Below are 23,558 nucleotides of genomic sequence, written 5' to 3' on the forward strand. Positions count from 1 at the left end.
GTGGATTAGCCCGACCGACAGCCCGTGAGGATCAGCTGAGAGCCGCGGTTAGCTTAGCTCAGACAGGACCATCGTTATTCCCCGACACTCAGGTAAGAGAACACACCATAGCAGGATCAGTGCAGTGCTTACGTACGCTCTTTCCATTGCTTTATTATTTGCGACCAGAAATTAATTTTATTGGCGATGATTGATGCAGTGCACAGGACCGAGTAGCTGATGATGCTAACGTGCTGAAAATGAACAATAAGCCTCTGCTTGGCAGATCTAGGCCGCCCTTTTTGTTTCATCCTCCTGATGTGAAATATGGTATAGTTTGACATACAGCTAAAATATAGATAACATTACATGTTAATGTTTGTGTGCAGTCAGTAGTTTTCTGCGCGCCCCCTTAAATAGAAATTTGTTTCAGTGAACCGCAACGTCATTTTTTGTGCTGAAACAAGCCAAAACCGCGCTCGTGTCTCGGTTCTCAGTTTTGTTCATTCAATCGACGGTAATTGGTTCTGTCATTTCATTTTAAGTTACCTAATTTATACTATACTATATTGAGTAATTCAGGTGATAATATCAGACAGACTTCCAAAATTCAACGCATTTTCTTTCTAAATAACCTTAATCGTGAGATCTGACTGACAAACAGCGCCGTCGGTTTGTGGAGGTGTGTAACTTAGCTGAAATAAAAGGCATTGGTTGTTTCTTGAAAATGCAGGTAGTAGCGGGTTCTTTAGTCGGCCGTCGAGATGGGCAGGGCAGACCTGCCTTCATCATATGGCTTAGCCAACAAGCTAACTCGGTTGTATCCTGAAAGCAGCGGCACATTATGTCAGTGTGACATTTTGGCCGCACACACTCGCCGCTCTGCGTAGATACTCGAAGGCATGTTGTTGGTTTCGTGCACTGCACACTAAACTACTTGTACTGAACAAGTCACAGACCTCTAGTTGCTGGTTAAGCTTTGTGTAGTCAGCGAGTTAACGTTACCCACTCGAAAGCGATCTATAATTTGGCCCATCTTAAGTCCACAAGGGAAGTTTATCTAAAAGTATCGCCGTAATGTTTCAATAGACTTTCGCTCGTGACATTGAAGGATATGTGTAAACCAGAATGTGAATAACTGACAGCTTCAGTCGCCATTAACGAGCACGCTAGAGACATGAATGGTGACCAGTGCTGTCATTCTGCCAAATGTGTTTTTTTTTTTCGCGGAATGAAGCTAGTCGTACGGTTTGGGAATGGAATGTGGGGGGACTGAATGAGGGCAGGATGTTATTTCTGGTTGTGGACTGTCTCTTTAAGATATAATATGTAAAGCGCGTGAATGGGTAGCTATGGGAACTGGGCGTGGTTGTCGAGAACTGCACATCCGCATATTTCCCCTCACAGTAATGTGACCCTGGAGGGCAAATACTTAAAACTAACTTGAATTTATGATTTGCTCCCCTTGCAAGAATAAAAGCCTGTCGTGTTAATCAGATATTTGTATGTTTGCAAAATGTGATTGCTTCCGTTACCCTTTGCTTTCACTTTAAGTTTCCATTAAAGGCTGTAACTTACTCAGTAATATAACTGACTAACGTTACTTTTTGTTGTATTATATTTGAAAGCAGTATAACTTGAATGTTATGCACCATACAAAGGGATCATTCACCTAAAAATAAAAATAATTTCACAATTTACTCACCCATTACTTGTTTATAAAGTTTCTTTACTTGACTTTCATGTTAAAATATTTTTTGAAACTATTTGTAATCCTCTAACCATTGACGTCCACAGTATTTGATTGTCCTACCATGGAAGTCAGTGTTTTGAGGTTATCAGATTTCTTTAAAATATCTTCTGTGTTCTACCTAAAGGTTTGGATCTACTTGAGGGTGAGTGAAGGGTGATTAAATTGTCATTTTTCACTTTTAAGTGTTTATTGAAGAGAAGTGGAACAGCAACTACTATTCATTATATGTAATGTATCAAAATTGGGCAACCAAACTATGCGGAGCACTCACAATTAAAAAAAAAAGAGAGAGAAAACAAGTGGGATGATGACGTCTGCCACTTCAAATCCATAAATAGATGAATTAATATTAAAAAGAAATAGACTTTGTAAAAGGGGAATATTTACAAACAGGTAATATTTAAGAGCTGTCGCAGAGTTGTTGCCACGGCTTACAAATTATTGAGCTGAAGCTTGACTATAAAATTAAATCACAATTCAAATCGCAATATCTGTCAAAAATCACAATTAGATATTATTTTCCTAATATCGCATAGTCCTAATATGGGTGAAATAATCAGTGTTTGAGTATTTTTTTTTGTATAAAGGTTAAAAACAATTATTCAGGCCCTTACCAGTTGAAAAAATATAAAATAAGTAGTAAAACAAAATAATTTTTAAACGTAACATTTTTATTTAATGCAAATTATATTTTTAATAAAAACATCTAGCGATTTTAAAAATCGTTAGCAATATATAAATGAATTAAATTTTTCTTCAAACAATATGCTGGAATTTTTTGTTATATAAACTGAATGATTTATAGAAAAAAAAAGTACAAAATCTGTCACTGGGAGTCTGGGACGGTACCTTTTTAAAAGTTTGTACCCAAAGTATATCTTTTTTTTTTTTTGCCAGAAACAAATAGAATAGGGCAATGTAAATGGGACACGTTCATATGTATTGATTGGACACATTGTAATGTAAAAAATAAAATCTGTTTGTTTCATAGATGACCCATATATTTTAAATGTGGATCCTGCATGGGATTTATTTAAAGATATTTTATTTACGGTGGATCTGAAAGGAACATTTATTCCTGACACTTTTTTTTGGTAACACAAAACATTTTGGGGGTAAGCTTGTAAGTAACCTGTTGTAGCAGCCCTTCAGCTTTCAAAGAATAGGCAGAGAGTTTTTGACGGGTGCATTTAAAAAGGTTTACTTGGATGCAATAAAGTTCATCACATAAATCATCGTCTCAGTTCTTTGTTGTATACACAGAAGCATCAAAAGACCAAAGGCACCAAAAGCACCAAAGCACCGTAAAACTAGAGAAAACAAACAAACAACATAGAAAAATAAACAACAAACATTTACAAAACATCTAACATTTTCCAAATAAATCAAACAATAAACAAAACATACCTCGCTCTGCTTGCCGAAGGGACACTAAAAGCTCAAGGCATTCTTCCGAGCTGTACCTGTTAGCTCGTGAACAAACGTGAATTGCTCTTACTCTGCTTTGTCTCACTTAAATCCTATTAGTCTAGAGCGCCCTCCTGTGGTGACTCCAATTAGGGCAAGCAAAGCGAGTACATTAAATCATGGGCAGTTACACTCCCACCAAATCATGGTATGAATCAAACAAACAAAACAAATATCATACATGATTTTAACTTCAAATTTAACTCACAAAATAAATCCACATACAAAATTAACATTATTTGTCTGATGCAAGAAAGTTGCAACTAATCACTCTCAACTATAACAACCAATTTTTGGATTGGTCGCTCAATAACTGAATGTGAAGAATGGTGCCCTAACCCCGTTTTCTGTTTTTGTTCTCCTGTTTGAACTTTAACGCGTCTAACAAGGCCATCGTTACCTGGAAAAACCTCAACAACCCTACCTAACTGCCATTTGTTTCTAGGAAGCATGTCATCTTTAATGATTACAATGTCATTTACTTTAAGATTACGTCGAGGTACGTGCCACTTCTGTCTTGTGGATATATTCAGGAGATATTCCCTTTTCCAACGACTCCAAAACTGTTCAATCAAGTACTGAACCCTGCGCCACCTTTTTGTAGCATACACGTCTTCCTTTAGAAACTTCCCTGGGGGAGGAAGAGCAGTCTCGGATTTCATTAAAACAAGATGATTAGGAGTTAAAGGTTCTAGTGATTTTGGGTCGTTTATTCCATCCACAGTTAATGGTCGACTATTAACAATAGCCATCGCTTCATAAAACAATGTTCTTAGAGAAGAGTCATCCAGTCTACCAGGGCACAAAGAAAGAGTAGAATTCAGCACATTACGCACAGTCCTAATTTGGCGTTCCCAGACACCTCCTGAGTGACTAGCTGAGGCAGCATTAAAGATAAACTCACACTGATTTTCCGCAAGATATCTCTCCAGTGTTTTGACATCGCATTCCTTAAAAGCCTGTTTGAATTCATTTCTAGCTCCTACAAAGTTTGTACCACAGTCGCAATAAAGTTGACGAACAGCTCCTCGCAGACTTATGAAACATCTCAAAGCATTAATGAACATGTCTGTTGATAGGTCTTCAAGCATTTCAATGTGGACTGCTCGTGATGAAAGGCAAGTGAAAAGAAGGCCGTACCTTTTGTACTCCTTTCGTCCCTTTTTTATAATAAATGGACCAAAACAATCCATACCCGTGTAGCAGAACGGGGAAGAGGCTTCAGTACGTTCTTTTGGAAGTTCTGCCATTTGTTGTTCCTCCACTGGTCGCCTGAGTTTCCGACATTGAACGCAATTGTAGATTAACTTAGCAACCGACTTACTGCCACCAATAATCCAAAATCCATGTGTCCTGAGTTCCATAAGCGTTTGGGACCTTCCTTGATGGCAAATTTTGCTGTGATAGTGTTTTAGAATAAGGTTGGTAATGTGGCTCTCTTTGGGCAAAATTAATGGATGTTTAACCTCTTCGCTAAGAGATGATCCTTTCAACCTTCCTCCAACACGAAGACCATTTTTCAAGATGGGATCCAGGTGGAAAAGTGAACTGGACTTCTGAAGAGCCTTACCTCCTTGGATTGTTTGGATTTCTTGGGAGAAGGCTCGTTCTTGAATAAGCTTAATCACAGCCTGTAATGCACACTTGCGTTCTTCAACGGTGACAATATCCTTAAGACATTTCTTCCTTAATGCTAGCCTTTTTATTCGAGCAACAACATTGATTAGAGTTCTCAGGGAAGAGAAGTGGCCAAATCGATCAAGGAAGTTAGCAGTATCACTACTTTTAGTCAGCCGTACCTGTACAAGTTTGACTTCAGGATCTCCTACTAGTAATTTAGTTGAAGTGTTTGGAGCTGGACACACTTCTTGGTCCCATAAAAATGTAGGTCCAGTCATCCAGTTAGTAGATCTCAACTCTGAAATGAGTAAACCTCTAGAGGCATGGTCAGCAGGATTTTGAGAGGTGTTGACATGATACCACTGGCTTGTATTTGTAATTTCCTTGATCAATTGAACACGATTAGCGACAAACACGTGAAACCTTCTTGCTTCATTGTTGAGATATGCAAGAACAACTTGAGAATCAGACCAAAAGAATTCTTGATCGATCATCATTTGCAGTTCAGCTTTTAGCAAAATACTCAGTCTAGCAGAAACCACCGCAGCAGCCAATTCCAGTCTTGGAATACTCTTGATTTTTATAGGTGCCACTCGAGCCTTGGCCATTACTAGGCAACAATGCACTTCATTTTTGTCACTCTTGACTCTTAAGTAGGAACATGCACCATAACCAAGGTTGCTTGCATCTGAGAAATGATGCAACTCTGTCAACACAATCTTACTAAAGGACGAAGGATAGTAACATCTTGGAACAGTAAAATCTTTCAAGTCCTGGAGACTATTTTTCCACTCCTCCCACCGTGGAATTAAGTCATCAGGGAGAGAATCGTCCCATTCCATATTTCTCTGACAGAGCTCCTGCAAAATGCACTTTCCCTTCAAAAGGAAAGGAGCAACAAATCCAATGGGATCATATAAGGAAGATACAATTGACAAGATACCTCGACGTGTTGCAGGCTGATCTTTAAGTTGAGTGTTGAAACTGAATGTGTCATCCTTTGTAGACCATTGTATGCCAAGAACATGCCCAGACGAATCAGGAGTCAAATTTAGTGGCTTAGAAGAAACCGCCCACTCTGACGAATCCACACAGTGCAAGACTTCTTTCTCATTTGAGTTAAACTTATGGAGACGTAACCCTCCAAGCTTGCACAGGGTTTTTAGCTTCTGCAATCAAATCTTTAGCTTCCTGTATAGATGGAACTGAAATTAAGCCATCATCCACATAAAAGTTATTATTCACAAATGAAGAAGCTTCAGAATACTCAGATTTATACTTCTCTGCGAGATACTTCAGGCCAAAGTTCGCACACCCAGGAGATGAAGCTGCACCAAAAAGATGCACAGTCATTCTATATTCAATGGGCTCTTCTTTCAAATCCCCATTCTTCCACCATAGGAATCTTAAATAATCTCTCTCTTCAGGGGGGACATGAAATTGATGAAACATTTTTTTGATGTCACATGTCACAGCAACGGCTTCCTTCCTGAATCTACAAAGTACTCCCACCAGAGAATTAATCAAATCTGGACCAGTAAGAAGAGTATCGTTAAGAGATATGCCACAGAATTTTGATGAGCAATCAAATACTACTCTTAACTTGTCTGGCTTGTGAGGGTGGTAAACTCCATGATGTGGTATATACCAAGCTGTTTCTTTATCAGGTATTACGGGAGCAATCTCTGCATCTCCCTTGTTGAGCATTTCTTCCATAAAAATCTTGTAATTCTCATGGTACTGTTGATTTGACCTTAACTTCTTACTTAAATGTTGCAGACGTAATAAAGCCAACCTCTTGTTGTTAGGGAGTGAAGGTGGATTACTGCTCTTGAAAGGAAGAGGTAACTGAAAATGTCCATCTTCTTTATGCTTGATGTTATCACTGAGATAACGAATAAAGCGGACATCTTCCTGTGACACATATTTGTCTTCATAACTTTTCTCATTAAAGTCACACTCCAAAACTTTCAAGACATCATTAGCTGTTGGAACTCTCATTTCTTTCACAGACACTCGATGAACAAAACGTTGACTTCCTTGTCTGTCTAAGTGGGGATTACAAAAACCGATAATGCTCCAGCCCAGCGCGGTTTTCTGTGCAAAAGGCTCATTTTCCTTACCGATTATGACCTCTAGGGGAGCCAACGCTGAAGGGCAGTCATATCCAATCAATAGTCCTATATCACAACTCTGAAGTGGTGGCATTTCATTGGCTATGTGCTTAAGATGAGACCAGCATAATGCAGTTTTCTTCGTTGGAATGTGAGCTTTATCCACAGGAATGAAATCACACGTATACACTTGAGGTATTTGGATACATTTCCCACCTTGAAGTCCTCGGATTCGCAGACCACTAACCTTGTTACTTGAAGTAATCGTGTCTGTAGTTGTCATAGTACTGAGTTTCAGCTTCACCGCTTGACTGCTCACTTGCAGCTCATCAATAAAATCCTTCAAAATAAAGCTCGTGTCACTTTGTGTATCGAGTAAGGCATAGGTAAGGATCTCATTTTGTGGCTCTTCTACTGTGGAGATAAACACTGGAACAATACTAGAAGTAGCAGAGACATGTTGTGTTACTGCATAAGACATTGCCCTTTGGCCCTCTTGACTTGTATATGCTTCTGAAGTAATATCGGCTTGGGATACCTCTGAATGTTTGCGTTTATCTTCGTGCAGACAAGTTGGATGACGCAGTCCACATGTTCCACAAATATGCCGTCTCCTACAGTCCCTAAAAATATGCCCTCTTCTCAAGCATCCAAAACACATGTGATTTTCACGAATGAAAGATCTTTTATCATCCATGGGCTTCTCTGCAAAGATAGGACATTTGACGATACTATGCATTTCACTCTTACACACCGAACATGGTGATGTTACCTTGAATTCTGGTCTTGAATCTTTTACTTGAGCCTTAATATTGAAAGCTTTTGCTCTTTTCAGATACTTTTCATCTGGAACCTTTGAACTGGCTAGCAGTGGAGAAGTGAAAGGGTTGCAAGCTATCTTTGATTCCTTCTTCAAGAATTCAGCAAATTGCTTAAAACTTGGATAGTCTCCTGTCATATCCAACTCTTCAACAACAATTCTGTTCCATTTACGGACAATCCATTCTGGCAACTTCTTAAGCAACTTGTAATTTTCCTCACAATCATTCAAGATGGACAAACCTTTGACTTGTGGAATAGCTTCAACACAACCTTGCAAGAAATCACTGAACTCTCTCAAGGAAAATGGATCGTTTACTCCCACCTTGGGCCATCTCATGAGTCTCTCTCGAAAAGCACGCTGAATAATGAATGGGTTTCCATACCTCTCCTCCAAGACTCTCCAAGCACCCTGATATGTATCATCCGAGTTCTTATAAAAGAACCCTTCTACGGCCTTACGAGCTTCTCCTGCAAGATAGGTTTTTAAATAGAACATTTTCTCACTTGCTGGGATGGATTTACAATCAATGAGTGCTGTGAAGGACATTTTCCATTCAATAAACTTCAGAGGATCGCCATTAAAAGTGGTTGGTTCTGGAACAGGTAAACGACTTATACTTAAGGAGTTCACTAATGCTTGAGCTAAATTCTCAGTCTCTTTAATTTTCCTTTCTTCTTGAAATGTTTGTGAAGGTAATGGATTTATCACAGGATTACGTTGAGGTTTGTTAGAAGCTTTTCTTTGTTCAGGATAAATGACATTTCCGGTCTCGTCGTCTTCCAAACTGCTCTCTTCAAGACAACTTTCTACATTGTTATAAGCTTTAACTCGAGCTGCAGCTATGTTGACATCTTTTTCCGCTTGTAACAATTGCAATTTTGCTTTTTCTTCTTCTAACTTGGAGCGAATTTCAATTTCTTTCTGTTTAATATCCGCTAACATTCTTGCTTCTTCCAGCTTCCAGTCATTCTCCAGTTTAACTAGTCGAGCTTGCTGATTGGAAATTTCTTGAATGGCCCTTTTCTGCTCTACTTTAGCCGCAAGTTCTGCCTCTGCATCAGCTCGTTTACTTGAAGCTTCAGAGGAAGTTTCTGAGACAGCTGACAAACTTTCTACAGTCTGTGACGATACTGAGATAATGGTCTCTGTATTGGTACAACCAAATATAGACTCATACTCCTCTTTGTTCAATATCTGCCTAACTCTCTCTTTAACTACTTCACTTTTTTGAATGACATCAACAGTTTCTATTCGTTTGCTCACCAAATCACAAATTTCTGTACTCAATATGGAACAAACATCTACTCTTCTTACAATCTCTGGAGTAGCAGTTTGATTACGCAGAAATGGGGCATAATGTTGAGTGACAACATCCTGACTAGTTTGAATGTCTTTCAAAATTTGCTCAAGCTCTTCACATGTGCATAAGGCTTTTAATTTACATCTAATTTCTTTAGCTGTCTGCTTCCAGGAAGTATAAGCTTTATTAAAGGCTTTCTCGTGCTTTTTTGTCTCTTGTTTTTGCATTTCTAAACCCTTTTCTGTGGGATTTCTTTTTCGAGAGCTTGATCTTGATCTAACCTGTTGCATTTCTGTTGTACTATTCAGATCTTTATCAAGAACTGACCTTTGACTTGCTTGTGCCGCCATTTGCTCCGCTGTGTCGTCCATTTTGTCTGTCTACAACTTAAATCAGCAACCTGCTTACATCAGACAAATTTAAACACCTAAAATATTATAGCAAAGGTAATAAGCCAAAATCACATGTGCAACAACAGTATAAACTCTTAAGACTTTAAGCACTTTAAAATTGCAAACATTTGTCTAATACATGCATCATGAATATAAGCCCAACATTACACAAACACCTTGAAACATGAGCACTTAAATCATTAGTCACTCCTCATTCTCAAACTTCAATTACTGCATACAAATTCAACAAAGCATACAAATATAAATCCTTTTTTTTCTTTAAAAATTGCAATTATCCCAAAAGTAATAAATAGATAAATATTTTTCCTTTTCTTGTACCTCTGAGTCCACAACGTTTGTTTGCAGTCACCTTTCAGTCTTTCATGAAGAGTTTTCCCAGTTAACCGTGTAAAGTCGCCGTCCTAGTGTAGATTCAGTCTGTTGTAGATGCCATGCAGTGCCACAGACGAGATGAAGGCTTGTAACATGACACTCATGTGATGAATCACCAACGTGATGCAAACGCCATGTGTAGCAGCGAGTTTTACTGTAGCAGCCCTTCAGCTTTCAAAGAATAGGCAGAGAGTTTTTGACGGGTGCATTTAAAAAGGTTTACTTGGATGCAATAAAGTTCATCACATAAATCATCGTCTCAGTTCTTTGTTGTATACACAGAAGCATCAAAAGACCAAAGGCACCAAAAGCACCAAAGCACCGTAAAACTAGAGAAAACAAACAAACAACATAGAAAAATAAACAACAAACATTTACAAAACATCTAACATTTTCCAAATAAATCAAACAATAAACAAAACATACCTCGCTCTGCTTGCCGAAGGGACACTAAAAGCTCAAGGCATTCTTCCGAGCTGTACCTGTTAGCTCGTGAACAAACGTGAATTGCTCTTACTCTGCTTTGTCTCACTTAAATCCTATTAGTCTAGAGCGCCCTCCTGTGGTGACTCCAATTAGGGCAAGCAAAGCGAGTACATTAAATCATGGGCAGTTACACCTGTAAAACTTTAGGTTAACCAAATCAAGTGCTAACTGAACTTCAACTCTTTTTCTTCAGCTCTGAGCAGCCATGGACAAGAGCGAGCTAGTGCAAAAAGCCAAGCTGGCCGAGCAGGCAGAGCGCTACGACGACATGGCAGCCGCTATGAAGGCTGTCACTGAGGGTGACATTGAACTGTCGAACGAGGAGCGCAACCTGCTCTCGGTGGCTTACAAGAACGTGGTGGGTGCCCGTCGCTCATCCTGGAGGGTCGTCTCCAGCATCGAGCAGAAGATGGAGGGTAGCGACAAAAAGCAGCAAATGGTCAAGGAATATCGGGAAAAGATCGAGAAGGAGCTGAAGGAGATCTGCAATGACGTACTGGTAAGAATCTTACGACTGCAATAATCTCAGTCATTTGGATTGTGCGTCTCACATTCTGACCCCCGGGATGCACGCAAGATGCACGTCTTTGCTTTCGTCCCTGTTTCTTTATTGCATGTGTTGGTGGGTAACGTAGGTTGATAATCCTGCTTGTGTTAATTACTCATCATGAGCAAGGCCCTCTTTCAGCCAAGCCTATTAGTCCAGGCCTGATCTCATTTGTTCCAACGCAATGCACAGGTGTCCTTTCGCTGGGACAGTTATTGTAGCCCTCTTTGGATGATGACAGATTTAAAGGGTCAGGGTCTATTTAATTTCTCTTCCAGCCTGCTGAAATGCCAGTTCGTAGAGATTTGATTTGACAGTTTACATCGCATAGACTATTTGAAATGAGTTTCCTTTTATGCTTGCCTTACATTGTGCAGAACTCAATGTATATTTAATTAAGAACATAACTTGTCATCCAAAGTGAATCCTCTATGATGAATTAAAAGTAAAATAAATAAGGAATATTCTTTGCTTTAGTCTTTGGTTGATGTAATGGTTGTGAACCACAGATTCATACACAGGGCTCGAAATTAACTTTTTTACTTGGTAGCACCGGTGCTCCCAACTTCAAATATTTAGGAGCACCAAAATAAATTTAGGAGCACCAGAAAAAATTTAGGAGCACCCACCAAAAATGATTGAGCACCGCTGCAAATTGCTTTTTAAGGGATTTATTGTATTTTAAAACAACATCAATAGTGTTTCGACTGACAAAAACCAGAAACAACTATCTAACTAATGCTGCGAAGACATTGATATTTGTGTGCAATAATTCCAAAATGAATGTTTAATAATTATAGAATATTAATGATGATGAAAATGACAATAATAGTAAAAATGAATTACATTTCTCATTATGATACTGCCTTGAATGTGCATGAATGTAGGTTATCTGCTATAAAAAGTCTGTTACTTTATGAAAAATAATTGTATAGTTTGCATCAAACAAAAATGAAGCATTGCAGTAAGAAATATTGATTTTGTACTGCTGTTTTTATATGCATGTCAATTTAATAAATAATATTTCTGCTACAAAACAAACAAAAAATTATAATAAACCATTCAATTCAATGATGAAAGCTGCAAAGCAGTCATCAGTAAATAAATAAAAAATAAAAATAATATACACCTCAAAAAAGAATAGACAAAAGAAAGAAAGAAAAGTCTCACTTCTATCACTCTTTAAAAGTTTTGGTTTCAGTTTGTCAATTTAAAGGTTCAGTCTGAGCTGATCTTCATGTTTCTGTGTTAGTGGAAAAGCAGGCGAGTCAGCCGACCCAATTTATGAGCAGGCAGCGCAAGATTCTTGCGATGACCACCGGCGGAATACCGCTGTTTGTTATGAGCCGCAGTTTCAGTGTAAACTTTGTAAAGGCGAGCTTCATTGGCGATGATATGTACAGTATTAGATTTGACTTTTAGCGGACATTTGCGCTGAACACGCAGTGAATGCAACGGATGGAGATTCGGGCGCCTTCTCCAAGAAGCGCGTACTCGATTGATCTCAGCTGGCGGATCATTATTCACCACGTGACGTGTCATGATCGCTCTCATCTGTGCCTCAACTTTAGGTGGGGTTTGCAAACCTGTGTGCTTTAAGTTTTTACTCTTCAGCCGTTTGCATTTCCTGTGGTCATAAAAGCTCCTTCCCTGTCATCTGACAGCGCAATACCTTGAGTGAATGACAGCTAATATGAACCAATATAGCGGCAGAGAAGAGCGATTCAGCACGTTTTTACAAAAAATCAAAACAGGTCGCACTACAACCATTATCTGCAGTCGCACTAATGCGCCCAGATATATTATGAGGTCGCATAGATTAATTTTCGGGCGCATATGCGACCAAAATGGCCGCAATTTCGAGCCCTGATACAGACAAATGTAAGGTAGTTTAATGTAATTAAATAGGGATGTTTTATTATCAATGAAATGACGTTGTCCTATATTGATTGGTACTATCAAAAACCTAGACATCAGACTCAAAAAGATAATAACTAAGAAAATATAGGTTATAACTGAGGTCAGACAGAATTTGCAGACATTTTTTGCTATTTTTTAATAACATTTTTTGAATTTTGTAAAAAAATCTACGGATTTATGCGGAATAATTTTGGGAATATCGTAACTAGAAATGTAATATATTAAATAAAAAGATACATTTTTCATTTTTATTTAATGTTTACAATTCAAATCTAATTAGATTCTCTTATTTGGTAAACAAATCAAGTCTAATAAAAGACAAAATATTACTGTATTGTAAATATATCATGCTAACATTTTCATGTTTGTCAAGAAAATTATTGAAAATAATTTAGAAACGGAATAAATTTAAATTCACAAACATTTAGACAAGTAAATAAATAGACTTAATGATGGGCTAAAAATGTGCTTAAACAGTGAGCTGTGAAAGATTTTGTTGTTGGTACATTATAGAAGACAGGAATTTTAAGTCCACTTCAGTAAGCTATAAGTCAAGTCCCCAGAGTAGCATGCTCACGCGGAGGCTTCGGCCAAAGTCTGAGGAAGTGAGAGAGGCCGCTAATTAGCTTTTAGCAGCTGCTTGGGTGGGAGAGAAGAGGCTCTGTAATGAGGTGTGGGAAGTGAAGAGTCCTCCAGAGGGCATGAGGATAGTTGAACTCAACAATATGGCTGAGGACCAAACATGGGCACAGTAAAGTACTTGACTAAAGCTGTATCTGGATGCGCAGAACTTTTCCTTTAGACAATATTTGTTTTATCTACCTTCATCTTCTGGTCCTGGTGAATGGGAGATCAAACCACATGAGAGTAGGAGTTTTGTTTGAAGGGAGGGAATAAACTGGCCCTGTGTGCACATAGCATGAAAGTAAGATACGGCACAGGTTGACTCACCTCTAATCCCATAATGACTGCAGCTGAGCTGCTGTTTTTTGGGCCACTGACCTGTAGCTCTCCACATTACAGTCAAAGAGAGTTTTACCTGTATTGCTTTGGTATTCGGGAGAGTAGAGCGAGACTATGATGTCATGTGAATTCCTGTGTATTATGTAACCTCATGTTGCATTGAGTTCTTTAAAGTCTTTACACTGCATGCTAATCAGGCGTGATGGGACAAAATATCAATGCCAAACATTTTTTTTCTCCATGCTAGAAGCAGAAAAATAAATGACAGACAGTCAGAACAGAACATGAACTGTTTTTACACGTCTTTTTCACAGATTCTTTTTTTCCTCTCCAGATGGTATGATTTCCATTTGTAAGGAAGAATTTCATGTAGGATTGTAATGTGTAATATTCAGTATTTCTGAACGTACACATTTACACTAGGGCTGCACAATATAGCATTTCAGCATCGATATCACAATGTGAACATTCGCAATAGTCACATCACAAGTATATGCAATGTTAAGTCTGGATTACAATTGAACTTTTGTGTTTTGTTTTGTTGTGCGTTTTTTTTTTTAACCTGTGATGGTGTGAAGGTTTTTAAAAGCATTCAGACTGAAGAAATTGTAGCGTTTTTAACTCTGACAAATTAATATTGATTAATTCTATTGAATTGTTTATAAAACAAAGACTATGGAGTAATATTTTACATTTGATTATTCAATTACTGCATCCCTGAATACAATTCAATTCCTTGAAAAACAATGTTAAATAATTTGTATCTTTTTCTTTGAATTTATCTGGGCTTGTAGATTGTTTGTTATATTTTTTGCAGGATCATCACAATTATTCTAAAAGTATGATTTTTTTTCCATATAGTTATTAAACACATCTAGTGAATTTTTTTCATATTGCAATATATATAACAGGTTAAAAAATTTGCAATGCAAGATTTTTTCAATATCGTGCAGCCCTAATTCAGTCCCTTTTCCCTTTATCCATGTTTAATGTACACAAGTGGGTATTTGGTGTGATAGAAGTAACATAACCAACAAAATGCAGCGTCACTTTTCACTTTGACCTTTTTACCTTGTATTAAAATGTGTTTGCAGTGAGGTCATTAAAAGTCAAGAATGCAGCTATGAATTTTATCATAGTCCATATGTTTTAAAACAATATGTCTACTTTATTTTGTTCGTTTGCTTTCTCACAACACTTCATCTGAAAAGCAATTTCAAAGCTTTTTGTATTTCAAACTGTATTTGGTGTTGTGTGAATCACACAAATCTATCTTAATATCACGTATACGCAGTTCCTTTGGGTGATGACTGGTTGGGAAAATGTTTCAGGGACTAAATGTAAAGTTTTCATGTGGACATGCCAATATTATAATGGCTAGAATGCATAAATTCTGACTATAACACTCTTCAACTCCTTTATTATATAATTTTAGAAACTCCTGTTCTGTTCTGTTGTTATTTCATATAGTAGCAAAGACTATAGTATATGCAAGATGTGTCACTTGTCAGTATGGCGAATGAAGCCCCGCCTACTATTACAGAGGTTAATCATCAATCAATATAGACTGACCTTTCTCTGGGGAGATTCTCGGACCAGATGTGTGCTTTTACGACAGTTTGGTGGTCAACAAATGCACTGGAATCCGTTGATAATGAGTAGAACAGCCATAAATGAAGTTGGTGACGTGATCTTCCTATCGAGTGCGTATGTGCATTACCTTGGGCCTCCAGAAAATGCAGATTTTGTTTGATTCCATCGTTTAGAAACACACTTATGAGAGAGTAGTTGTTTAATTTTACTGGTGATTCCAAATATGCAATGTAATCATAAGCTTGGCAAAAAGTTTTGGAAAATTTGATGTTCCCCATTCAAGCATACAATGCCCAAGTGTACCTGAGAGGCATTTCAAAGATGGCTACCGATTGAAATGACTTGCCTTAAACGGGATTTGATAGCAGTAATAATTTTCTTGTGTCTGTCAGTTAAATTGTGGTCAAATAATTTAATGCACAGCCGAACTCCAGCCTTTCCAATAGGCAGTAAATTTCTCATAAATGCAATAAATTTAACAACTCCCCCACCGTTCTAGAATCAGCTTGAATTGAAAGTGATTTCTGTGTAGTTGTGAGTCATACATTATTACACTATTGGACCATTTTGCCAACATGAGCATACATTTACATAGATTTGCAATTTATCGATTAATATAAAGAGGGAAGTGGCAGTAGGCAGGCAGGTTGCACTTTATTATCGCTAAATACACATCTAATAAAAAGACGAAACCGCTCTTACGCAAACTGCTGTGATCTCTCATCCACATGTCTCCACAATTGGGAGGAAATGGTTATGCAAACCAATAACTGTATCTGTCAGAGTAGAGACACTGTACATTGCAACCTGCCATTGAAAGCACAAGTAGGTCATTGGTTCATCTGTGATGTGACTTAATAAGGTTAAATGAATAATTTGAACTGGAATGCATAAACAGTATTGAGACATCAAAGTGGTTTACAGCTAAACGATCTTGCCAATTTGACCTCTGATGTAATGAAGGTCACAAACCAAAGAGATCCATAAATGTGTGCTCCTCTGAACAGTACCAACCTTGACCAAATCAATTGATCCATTGAGACTACCATCACCATTAATATGGTTGTCAACAGTAAGTTAAAGATGCTTATAGCCACTACGACCCTGTGGTTCTGTTCAGGGTGGTGACAATCAGGTCAGTCGAGCTGTGAACAAGTCCAGCAAGCTCGATGACCTAGTTGTGGGAGCACTAGCTCGTACGGCGTAGTCAATTTTCCCATTCTCCCCTTCCCCCTCCCTGCAACAGAAAGTCTCAGAAGCATCTGTGAAATTGCAGTCTTGCCACAAGCTGCCGGGCCTCTGTCGTCCCCAAAGGCGATCCAAGGTTGTTGTCCAAATACCTAGAATGCTGAAACTCTAGAAATAACATCGAGACTACACGTTTTTTACTATAAACGATATCCTGGACACATTAGCTCATGAGGTTTCATGGTTTCACCAAAGCCTCTTGTTTTTGACACAGGATGCCGTCGAACAAGTTCCACAGAACTCTTATCTCTTTATATCTTTACTACTGTTTAGTTTTGTGGTACTCAGCACTGCTTCCCTATTTTCTTTAAACACAGTGAAAGCAGGATCTAAAATCCCTTGACAAAATGCTAATATGGCTTTTCACTTTTGTTTGTGCTTTGTAGGTTCTTCTGGACAAGTATCTCATCCCCAAAGCGACCCCGGCTGAAAGCAGAGTCTTCTATCTGAAAATGAAAGGCGATTACTTTCGCTACTTAGCAGAGGTGGCTGTGGGAGAGGAGAAAAACTGTAAGCCATTTTATCAAGTCTATCTCTTTAACATTAATACTCATGTTGTTCCAATCCTGTGTATCATTTTTATATTTTGGAAATAATATTAGATTTCTTTTGTTCCTGTTTTGAACTTCAGTTCATGGCAAGAAAAAATATATTACTTGGTGTTCAATTAAATGCTAAATTGTAGGTTTTGTAGAAAAATTAGTCCTTACTTGGTGGGCTAAGCAAAGCCTAGAGTTCTATCTTTAAGTCTGGTTAACATTTTCGGATTAGCCCTCTAGTTAAGTGTGTAGTTGTTTGAATAATGCTGCGTAGCTGTGGTAGTGACACGTCCTCACCACCTGCCCATGAACGTACTGACTTCTGCTAAAAATGTACTGTTTCCGCAAACTGTTGACACGAAGCCAAGCTTAAGAGGAAGTAAGGGGGTGGAAATCTCTAAAGAGGATGCGTTTTGGGGGATTTTGTGCTGTTGTGGCCCATTCATAAACTTTGGTTTTCATAGTGGTTAATTCAGTCATAAAATACCAATGTGCCGTTAGTAAGTGTTACATTTTTGAAGCAAGCACACATCAAAGCACACCTTAAATTGATTTAAAGTAACAGTAAAATCTGCTACTTTGTTGCAAAAATCTATTTTGAATAAAGTTCTTCATAATTTCAGTGTTTATAATTTCACAAGATGGTAGTAATAGTTAGAGATTATTAGAATAATAGGTTTTATAGTCTGCCTAAACAATTTCACAAGATAACAGTATTTGTATTTTTGATTAAATAAGCATTGCCTTAGTGGACAACACACACACACACACCAAAATAAAACAACAGACTTCATAGTGATAGAGTAGGTAAAGCTTTTCAACCTCAAAATGTTTACCAAATATGAAACGAATTACCAGACACCGTATTGGCTGACTCTGTTCACAGGCCAATTCTATTTAAAGCAGATACTATGTAAACCTTTAAGTTTTGAGCTCTATTGTCTGTCTTGGCCGAGTCAGAAAGGAACAAGGGCTGTGATGTGCATAACAGGAAGACTCTTGCTGTTGCCTTCCTGTGCCAGGAGGTTGACAAGCTCAGGGCGTGGCTTTAGGATTCAGTTGTGGGAAAGAGAGAGAGGGAAAAATTTAAAGGAGGGTCTATAGTGGAAATGCTTAGTGGCCTGATTTCCTTCCTTCATTGGAACAGGTGCAGACATGCGAGTCCACCCACCTTACTGAATGAATGAAAGAGAGCTGTGAGTGTGTGTGTAAGCCTGTGTGGGTGGATTGAGCTTCACAGCCTTCTGGAATACAGTTCCTTCATATTAACTCAGCCGTTTGGATGTCTCTCGCTGACACCATCTGAGAGGGTGTTTACATGACACTCTTCAGCTATAAACAGAAAAATGTATTCGTTTTGCCCAGTGCTTTTTAGAACTGGTTTGAAAGGATTTGAAAATGGTACCGTTATCAAACGTCTACAACATGCTTTTGTGAAAATGTATAGCCTGTCAAGATCAATCTGTGTTTGTCATTTTGAGAAATCTGTATGAACGGGTATTGATTTAACAACATTGTTGTCTATGTTAAACCTTTCAAAACCATAAGAAAACCTTTGAGTTTTTGTACATTGTTGTCATGTAAACATACTCATTTGTACTTGGGTAATGTTGCTAAGCTACTATTTAGCACTATACATTTTTTTTTTTTGAGTAAACCTTAAGTTTGATCATTAGTTTGACAATCCTGTACCTAGTGCTAGATTTTAGGGATAGTCTGAGTATTTATTTATTTATTCAACATTGTGTCTTGTAACATTGTAACCTGAAACCAGTTTTATGCGCATTAAAAGTCATATGATTTTGTTATAAGAGATCATGTGATGAAAATCTGTGTGAATGGACAAACCAGTAGGCTGAGCACATTGTAAAACATCTGAAATGTTGTTTTGGTCATTCCAAAATGCCCGTATCAGTGTTATTATATTATTAATTACCTCCAGAATCAAGAGCGTCTGTGCTCCATGCCTCACACCTCAAACGCCATCATGTGTTTATTGCATGTCAGCATTCGTCTTTTGAGGTGCAAGTCATTTATTAAAATAGTAAAAGATTCTTCGCCTAGCGCAGCAAAATTCATTTTTACTGTTGATATTTGGCGCCAGTTTATCAGGACTAATTGGATCGAAACTTTTATGCGATAATCCAGTTTTGCGCATGAAGTTAATTTGCTTCTTTGGATGGAAGCATGGATACTAACAATAATAAGCTCTGGCCTTTTTATTATTATTTTTTTTACTCTATATTTACCTAAGAGCTAATCATACATCAGAAATGGGAATCTAAACGTCTGTTGATATTAGAGATGTACTGAATTTACGCCCACTGAAATCTCAAATATATGTTATGCCATATAATAGACCTTCTTTTCTGTAGCTTCAGTCATTGTTGTGGTACTCTTTTAAATCTGGAATCATTAACAACTTATATCAAAATATATATTCAATATGGAAAATAATTATCGAGATTGAATTTTGCCATATCACCCAGCAATAATTCCCAGTCTTGGTAAACATCTACTTGGGAATATTTACTGAACCTAGAAAATTAGTGAAATCTAAAACTGCCTTACAAAATTAAATGCAGTCATACCTTTTATTATTTAGATGTTTATTTTTTATCTCTATCTAGTGATTTACTTACAAGCTTTGGAGCCTTTGAGCATTTTTGTGTATTGTGGGTGGTTTATTTGTTGTGTAACGCCTCCTAGCGTCAAATGTCATTTAACTGCTTTAGAGCAGAATGTGATTGTTAATGTCAACTGAGAATACACTTTTTTTCTGATGCTTTTTCTATGTTTTTAAATAAAACAGTTTCACAGTATTTATTAAATCAGCCCAAATATTGAATTGTGAAAATTGCTTCAATACAACACTTCAATTTAAATGGTTTCAATAGTTTAATTAGAGTCACTGATTAACTACAGAGTTTGTCAAAGTTAAACGTTCTTTACACATGTTCTCTCTATCTCCAGCTATCATTGGCAATTCGCAGGAGGCCTACAAGGATGCGTTTGAAATCAGTAAGGCAGAGATGCAGCCCACACACCCCATTCGTCTGGGTCTCGCTCTCAATTTCTCCGTATTCTACTACGAGATTCTCAACTCGCCCGAACAGGCCTGCAAGCTCGCCAAAACAGTAAGTTTAACAGATTAACAGACTCCCACACAAGCTAATCAACAAACTATGAAGGTGTTAGTCATGGAGTATGTTGTGAATATAGAATATCTACATTAAACTTCTAACATGTTTGTTGGATGTCTTTCTCCCAGGCTTTTGATGAGGCCATTGCAGAGCTCGATTCACTGAATGAAGAATCCTACAAAGACAGCACATTGATCATGCAGCTACTGCGGGACAACTTGACAGTCAGTTTTTTCTTTTATAGCAGATGAAGACAAATGAGTACATTTTATTTATTATGAAATGAAAGTAACTTTTTGTAAGGTTTAACTCAAAAATAATAGCTTTACATTGTAAAATAGGAAAAAAATATAATACAAATAGGCAAATAGTATAATCCAAAAAAGATTGTTATAATAATTTTAAAAAACAATAAGGATTTAATGCCACAATGTAATTATTACCTTAAATGTCATATTCATATATATAATATATAAACTGAGGGGGTAGGTGGGCATTCGGGATGCGACATGTCAAAACGAGCGATACATACATACACATAAAGGCTGCACAATATATATTATTTGAACACAATAGTCACATCACAAGATATGCAATGTTGAGTTAGGATTATAGATGACCAGAAAACACACAAGATTTGTGGAGATGCTGCAGAATTGAACCGTAATAGAGTGAGTTTATCATCTGCATGTGTTTTTAGGGTCTCTGACTGTGAACATTGGAAGAGAGTTTAAAAAATTTTAGTAGTGCATAAAGATTAATTCTATTAAATTATTTAAATGGTGAAGACTATACAATGCTATTTTACATTTGATTATTCCATTTCTTTACCTGAATACTGTTGCTCTCTCCAGAAAATTTATTTCGCTTAAATATTTTCTTAATTGTGTTTATGACTAAAGAAAATGTATAGTCATCTGGTGAAATTATATCACAATATAAATGGCAGAGAAAAAAAGTATCACAATATATCATTTTTCCAATATCGTGCAGCCCTAATACATCTATGTGGTTGTGTGTATATATGAGCAATATCACATTCGTAGCAGTGCGTTGTGGCTTTATATCAGCACTTGTGGGAGGTGTGCGTTGACATAAAGCTGAGTCCTTTAGTGTCCCACTATTGATGATATACAGCCACATAACACTGCTATGAGTGTGATATTGCGTTTATACAACAGTTCGACGCCATAATCGTGTGTATAAAAAAGAGAATCTAACATCAAGAGTCTCAAAACCCTTTGTAAGAGGAACTACTTTCTTTTGCCATTCCTTCACATCTGCAGCTGATGTCAGAACAGCAGAAATTGTTGCTTCTTCACAAATGTCACTTTAGAGCTAGTATTAGAATAATGTCTAAAGATGTAATGACAAAACAGATGCTCACATTTTAAGATCATAAGGCTGAACAGCATGAAATGCCTTCCGGTCTACAGAGATTTCCCGGTATTTCTGTACAATCGGGAAATCACAATATTACTATGGTAATGATACAGCACTAAAACATACAAAAGAGAAAGATTGTTTCAGAAAGGCATTTACCAGTTTAATAATGATTTGGTCAGCTGTAGTTTGAAATTAAGCTGTTTTTCTCTTATGCGATCTTTGTCGCCATCTAGTGGATAAACATTGTCAACCGTCTTTGCTCAACATGCTGTCTCTCAAAAAATATAAGCAGTTTAAATTAGGCACTATCCTTACAAATAAACTGCATAGTTGCAATCTAAACAACTATATTCTCGACTAAAAACCCTCAAATATTTTTCATGTTGCCTAATAGCAGCAATATTTGTCAAACTGTAGAGGATCCACTGCTTGTTGCTGTATGTGGGCGGAGTAATACACGGGGGTGAAGAGGCTGGACGAGTGCTGTTACTGGCAGAATATCACGGCTATTAGCCAATAAGATTCAAGAACCAGACAAAACTGTTGTATAAATATATATGTGGATTATTTTACTGTTTATTTGTATAGATTATATATTTTTATATACATGATGTACTTTTTCGTGTAAGCATTCAGTATAGTTGGTGACTGAAGTGATTAATTTGTGTCTTCTCTTTTTCTCAGCTGTGGACTTCAGATAACCAGGGCGAAGGCGAAGATGCCGAGGAGGGCCGGGAAAACTGAGTCTGGCTCTGTCCGTCCTTCCCCCTGTCATTCACCTGCCATCATTCCAGCTCACCATCAAACACTGAGACCACCTCATCATCCACCTCTCTCTCTCTCTTTTAGTTCTTTTACTCTCGCGCCTTCCTTTGCTTTCTTCCTTCCCTGTCATTGTGGGGTTTTTTTCTAAGGATTTGTGTAACGGGAGGAGGGTGGGATGGGTTAATTAAGCGGGGTGGGTGGGCGCTCGAGATGCGTTGGGTCGGAACAAGGGACTGGGAGGGGATGAGGTTTTGTCTGCCTTGTTTTCTCCGTGGGTCGTTGCTTTAGCGTGGATGAATGCGGGTGAGGGCAAGTTCTCAGCTCATGCAAAGTTGCAAGTCAAACCCTTTTGTTATTCGTATACTGTATGTAAAAGTCAGTCCAGGGGTCTGTGCGTTTGTCGTACAGCTGCAGTTTAGCGTCTGCATTAAATAAGCCCTTTTCTTCTAGTAGAAGTGAGGTTAGCAGTGCTAGTCTTTAGCTAGGAAAGAAGCAACTGTTTGCTCACGTCCTGTAAAATGATGGGCAAAAGAAAAAAAAGGTTACATTCCATTTATTGTCATTTTCAAATTTCCAATTCCAGGAATTTGGTGCCCTGCAAATGGCATTTATATTTTCCCCCCGTTAATCACAAGGTATGGAGGACCCAAGAACAAAGAGCACATAAGCTTGATGCTGTTACTGTATGACTGTACAAGCCGAGTAGTTGGATATACTATTGTAATTTTTGTTTTTCCAGGTATGGTTTGTTTTTATTTTCTTATTTTTTTTTTCTCCATTGATTTCTTTTGATACTTGCCTAATTTGCATGTGGCTATGAAGTAGTTAATATGGGGAGGAAAGGGAGATTGTCGGGCCGGCTAGCTTTGTGTCATGTCTCTGGATTTTTTTCATACAGAACACCCAAGCATAAATGTTATTTGGAGGGAAAATATGTAATTTCATGTAAGTGGATTAAAAATAATTTAACACAATGATTTTGTAATGTGGTTTTATTTATTTATTTTAGCTTGCATGATCTTTATTGTAGTAGGATATTCTGTGCGAGGTAAAACCTTTTTAAAATGTTATCAAATAATATTAAATTGCATTAAGATGAAAATGGCAGGAGGAATGTAGTTGGTGTA

At 37.6% G+C, this 23,558-nt stretch overlaps 1 protein-coding gene and 2 long non-coding RNA genes across 6 annotated transcripts; 1 reads left to right on the forward strand and 2 right to left on the reverse strand.

Moving 5' to 3' along the window:
- Positions 1-23,405, forward strand: ywhabl (tyrosine 3-monooxygenase/tryptophan 5-monooxygenase activation protein, beta polypeptide like). 4 transcript variants are annotated; one of them, XM_087285195.1, is made up of 6 exons: positions 1-2,859; positions 10,455-10,826; positions 16,985-17,108; positions 20,111-20,274; positions 20,409-20,504; positions 22,351-23,405. In XM_087285195.1, exons 2-6 carry the CDS (start codon positions 10,533-10,535, stop codon positions 22,408-22,410), a joined length of 738 nt encoding a protein of 245 aa, XP_087141321.1. In that variant the 5' UTR covers positions 1-2,859; positions 10,455-10,532; the 3' UTR covers positions 22,411-23,405.
- LOC147840284 (uncharacterized) lies at positions 2,918-3,225 on the reverse strand. The gene is made up of 2 exons (XR_015511429.1): positions 3,140-3,225; positions 2,918-3,042 (listed from the first exon to the last, which is right to left on the reverse strand). It is a non-coding gene; the product is annotated as an uncharacterized LOC147840284 (long non-coding RNA).
- Positions 8,639-10,353, reverse strand: LOC147840285 (uncharacterized). Its single transcript, XR_015511427.1, has 2 exons — positions 10,268-10,353; positions 8,639-10,170 (listed from the first exon to the last, which is right to left on the reverse strand). It is a non-coding gene; the product is annotated as an uncharacterized LOC147840285 (long non-coding RNA).
- Positions 23,406-23,558: the final 153 nt, after the last annotated feature.

The sequence above is a fragment of the Danio rerio genome, chromosome 16 (assembly GCF_052040795.2).
Source record: "Danio rerio strain M-AB ecotype USA chromosome 16, GRCz13ab, whole genome shotgun sequence".
NCBI lineage: Eukaryota > Metazoa > Chordata > Actinopteri > Cypriniformes > Danionidae > Danio > Danio rerio.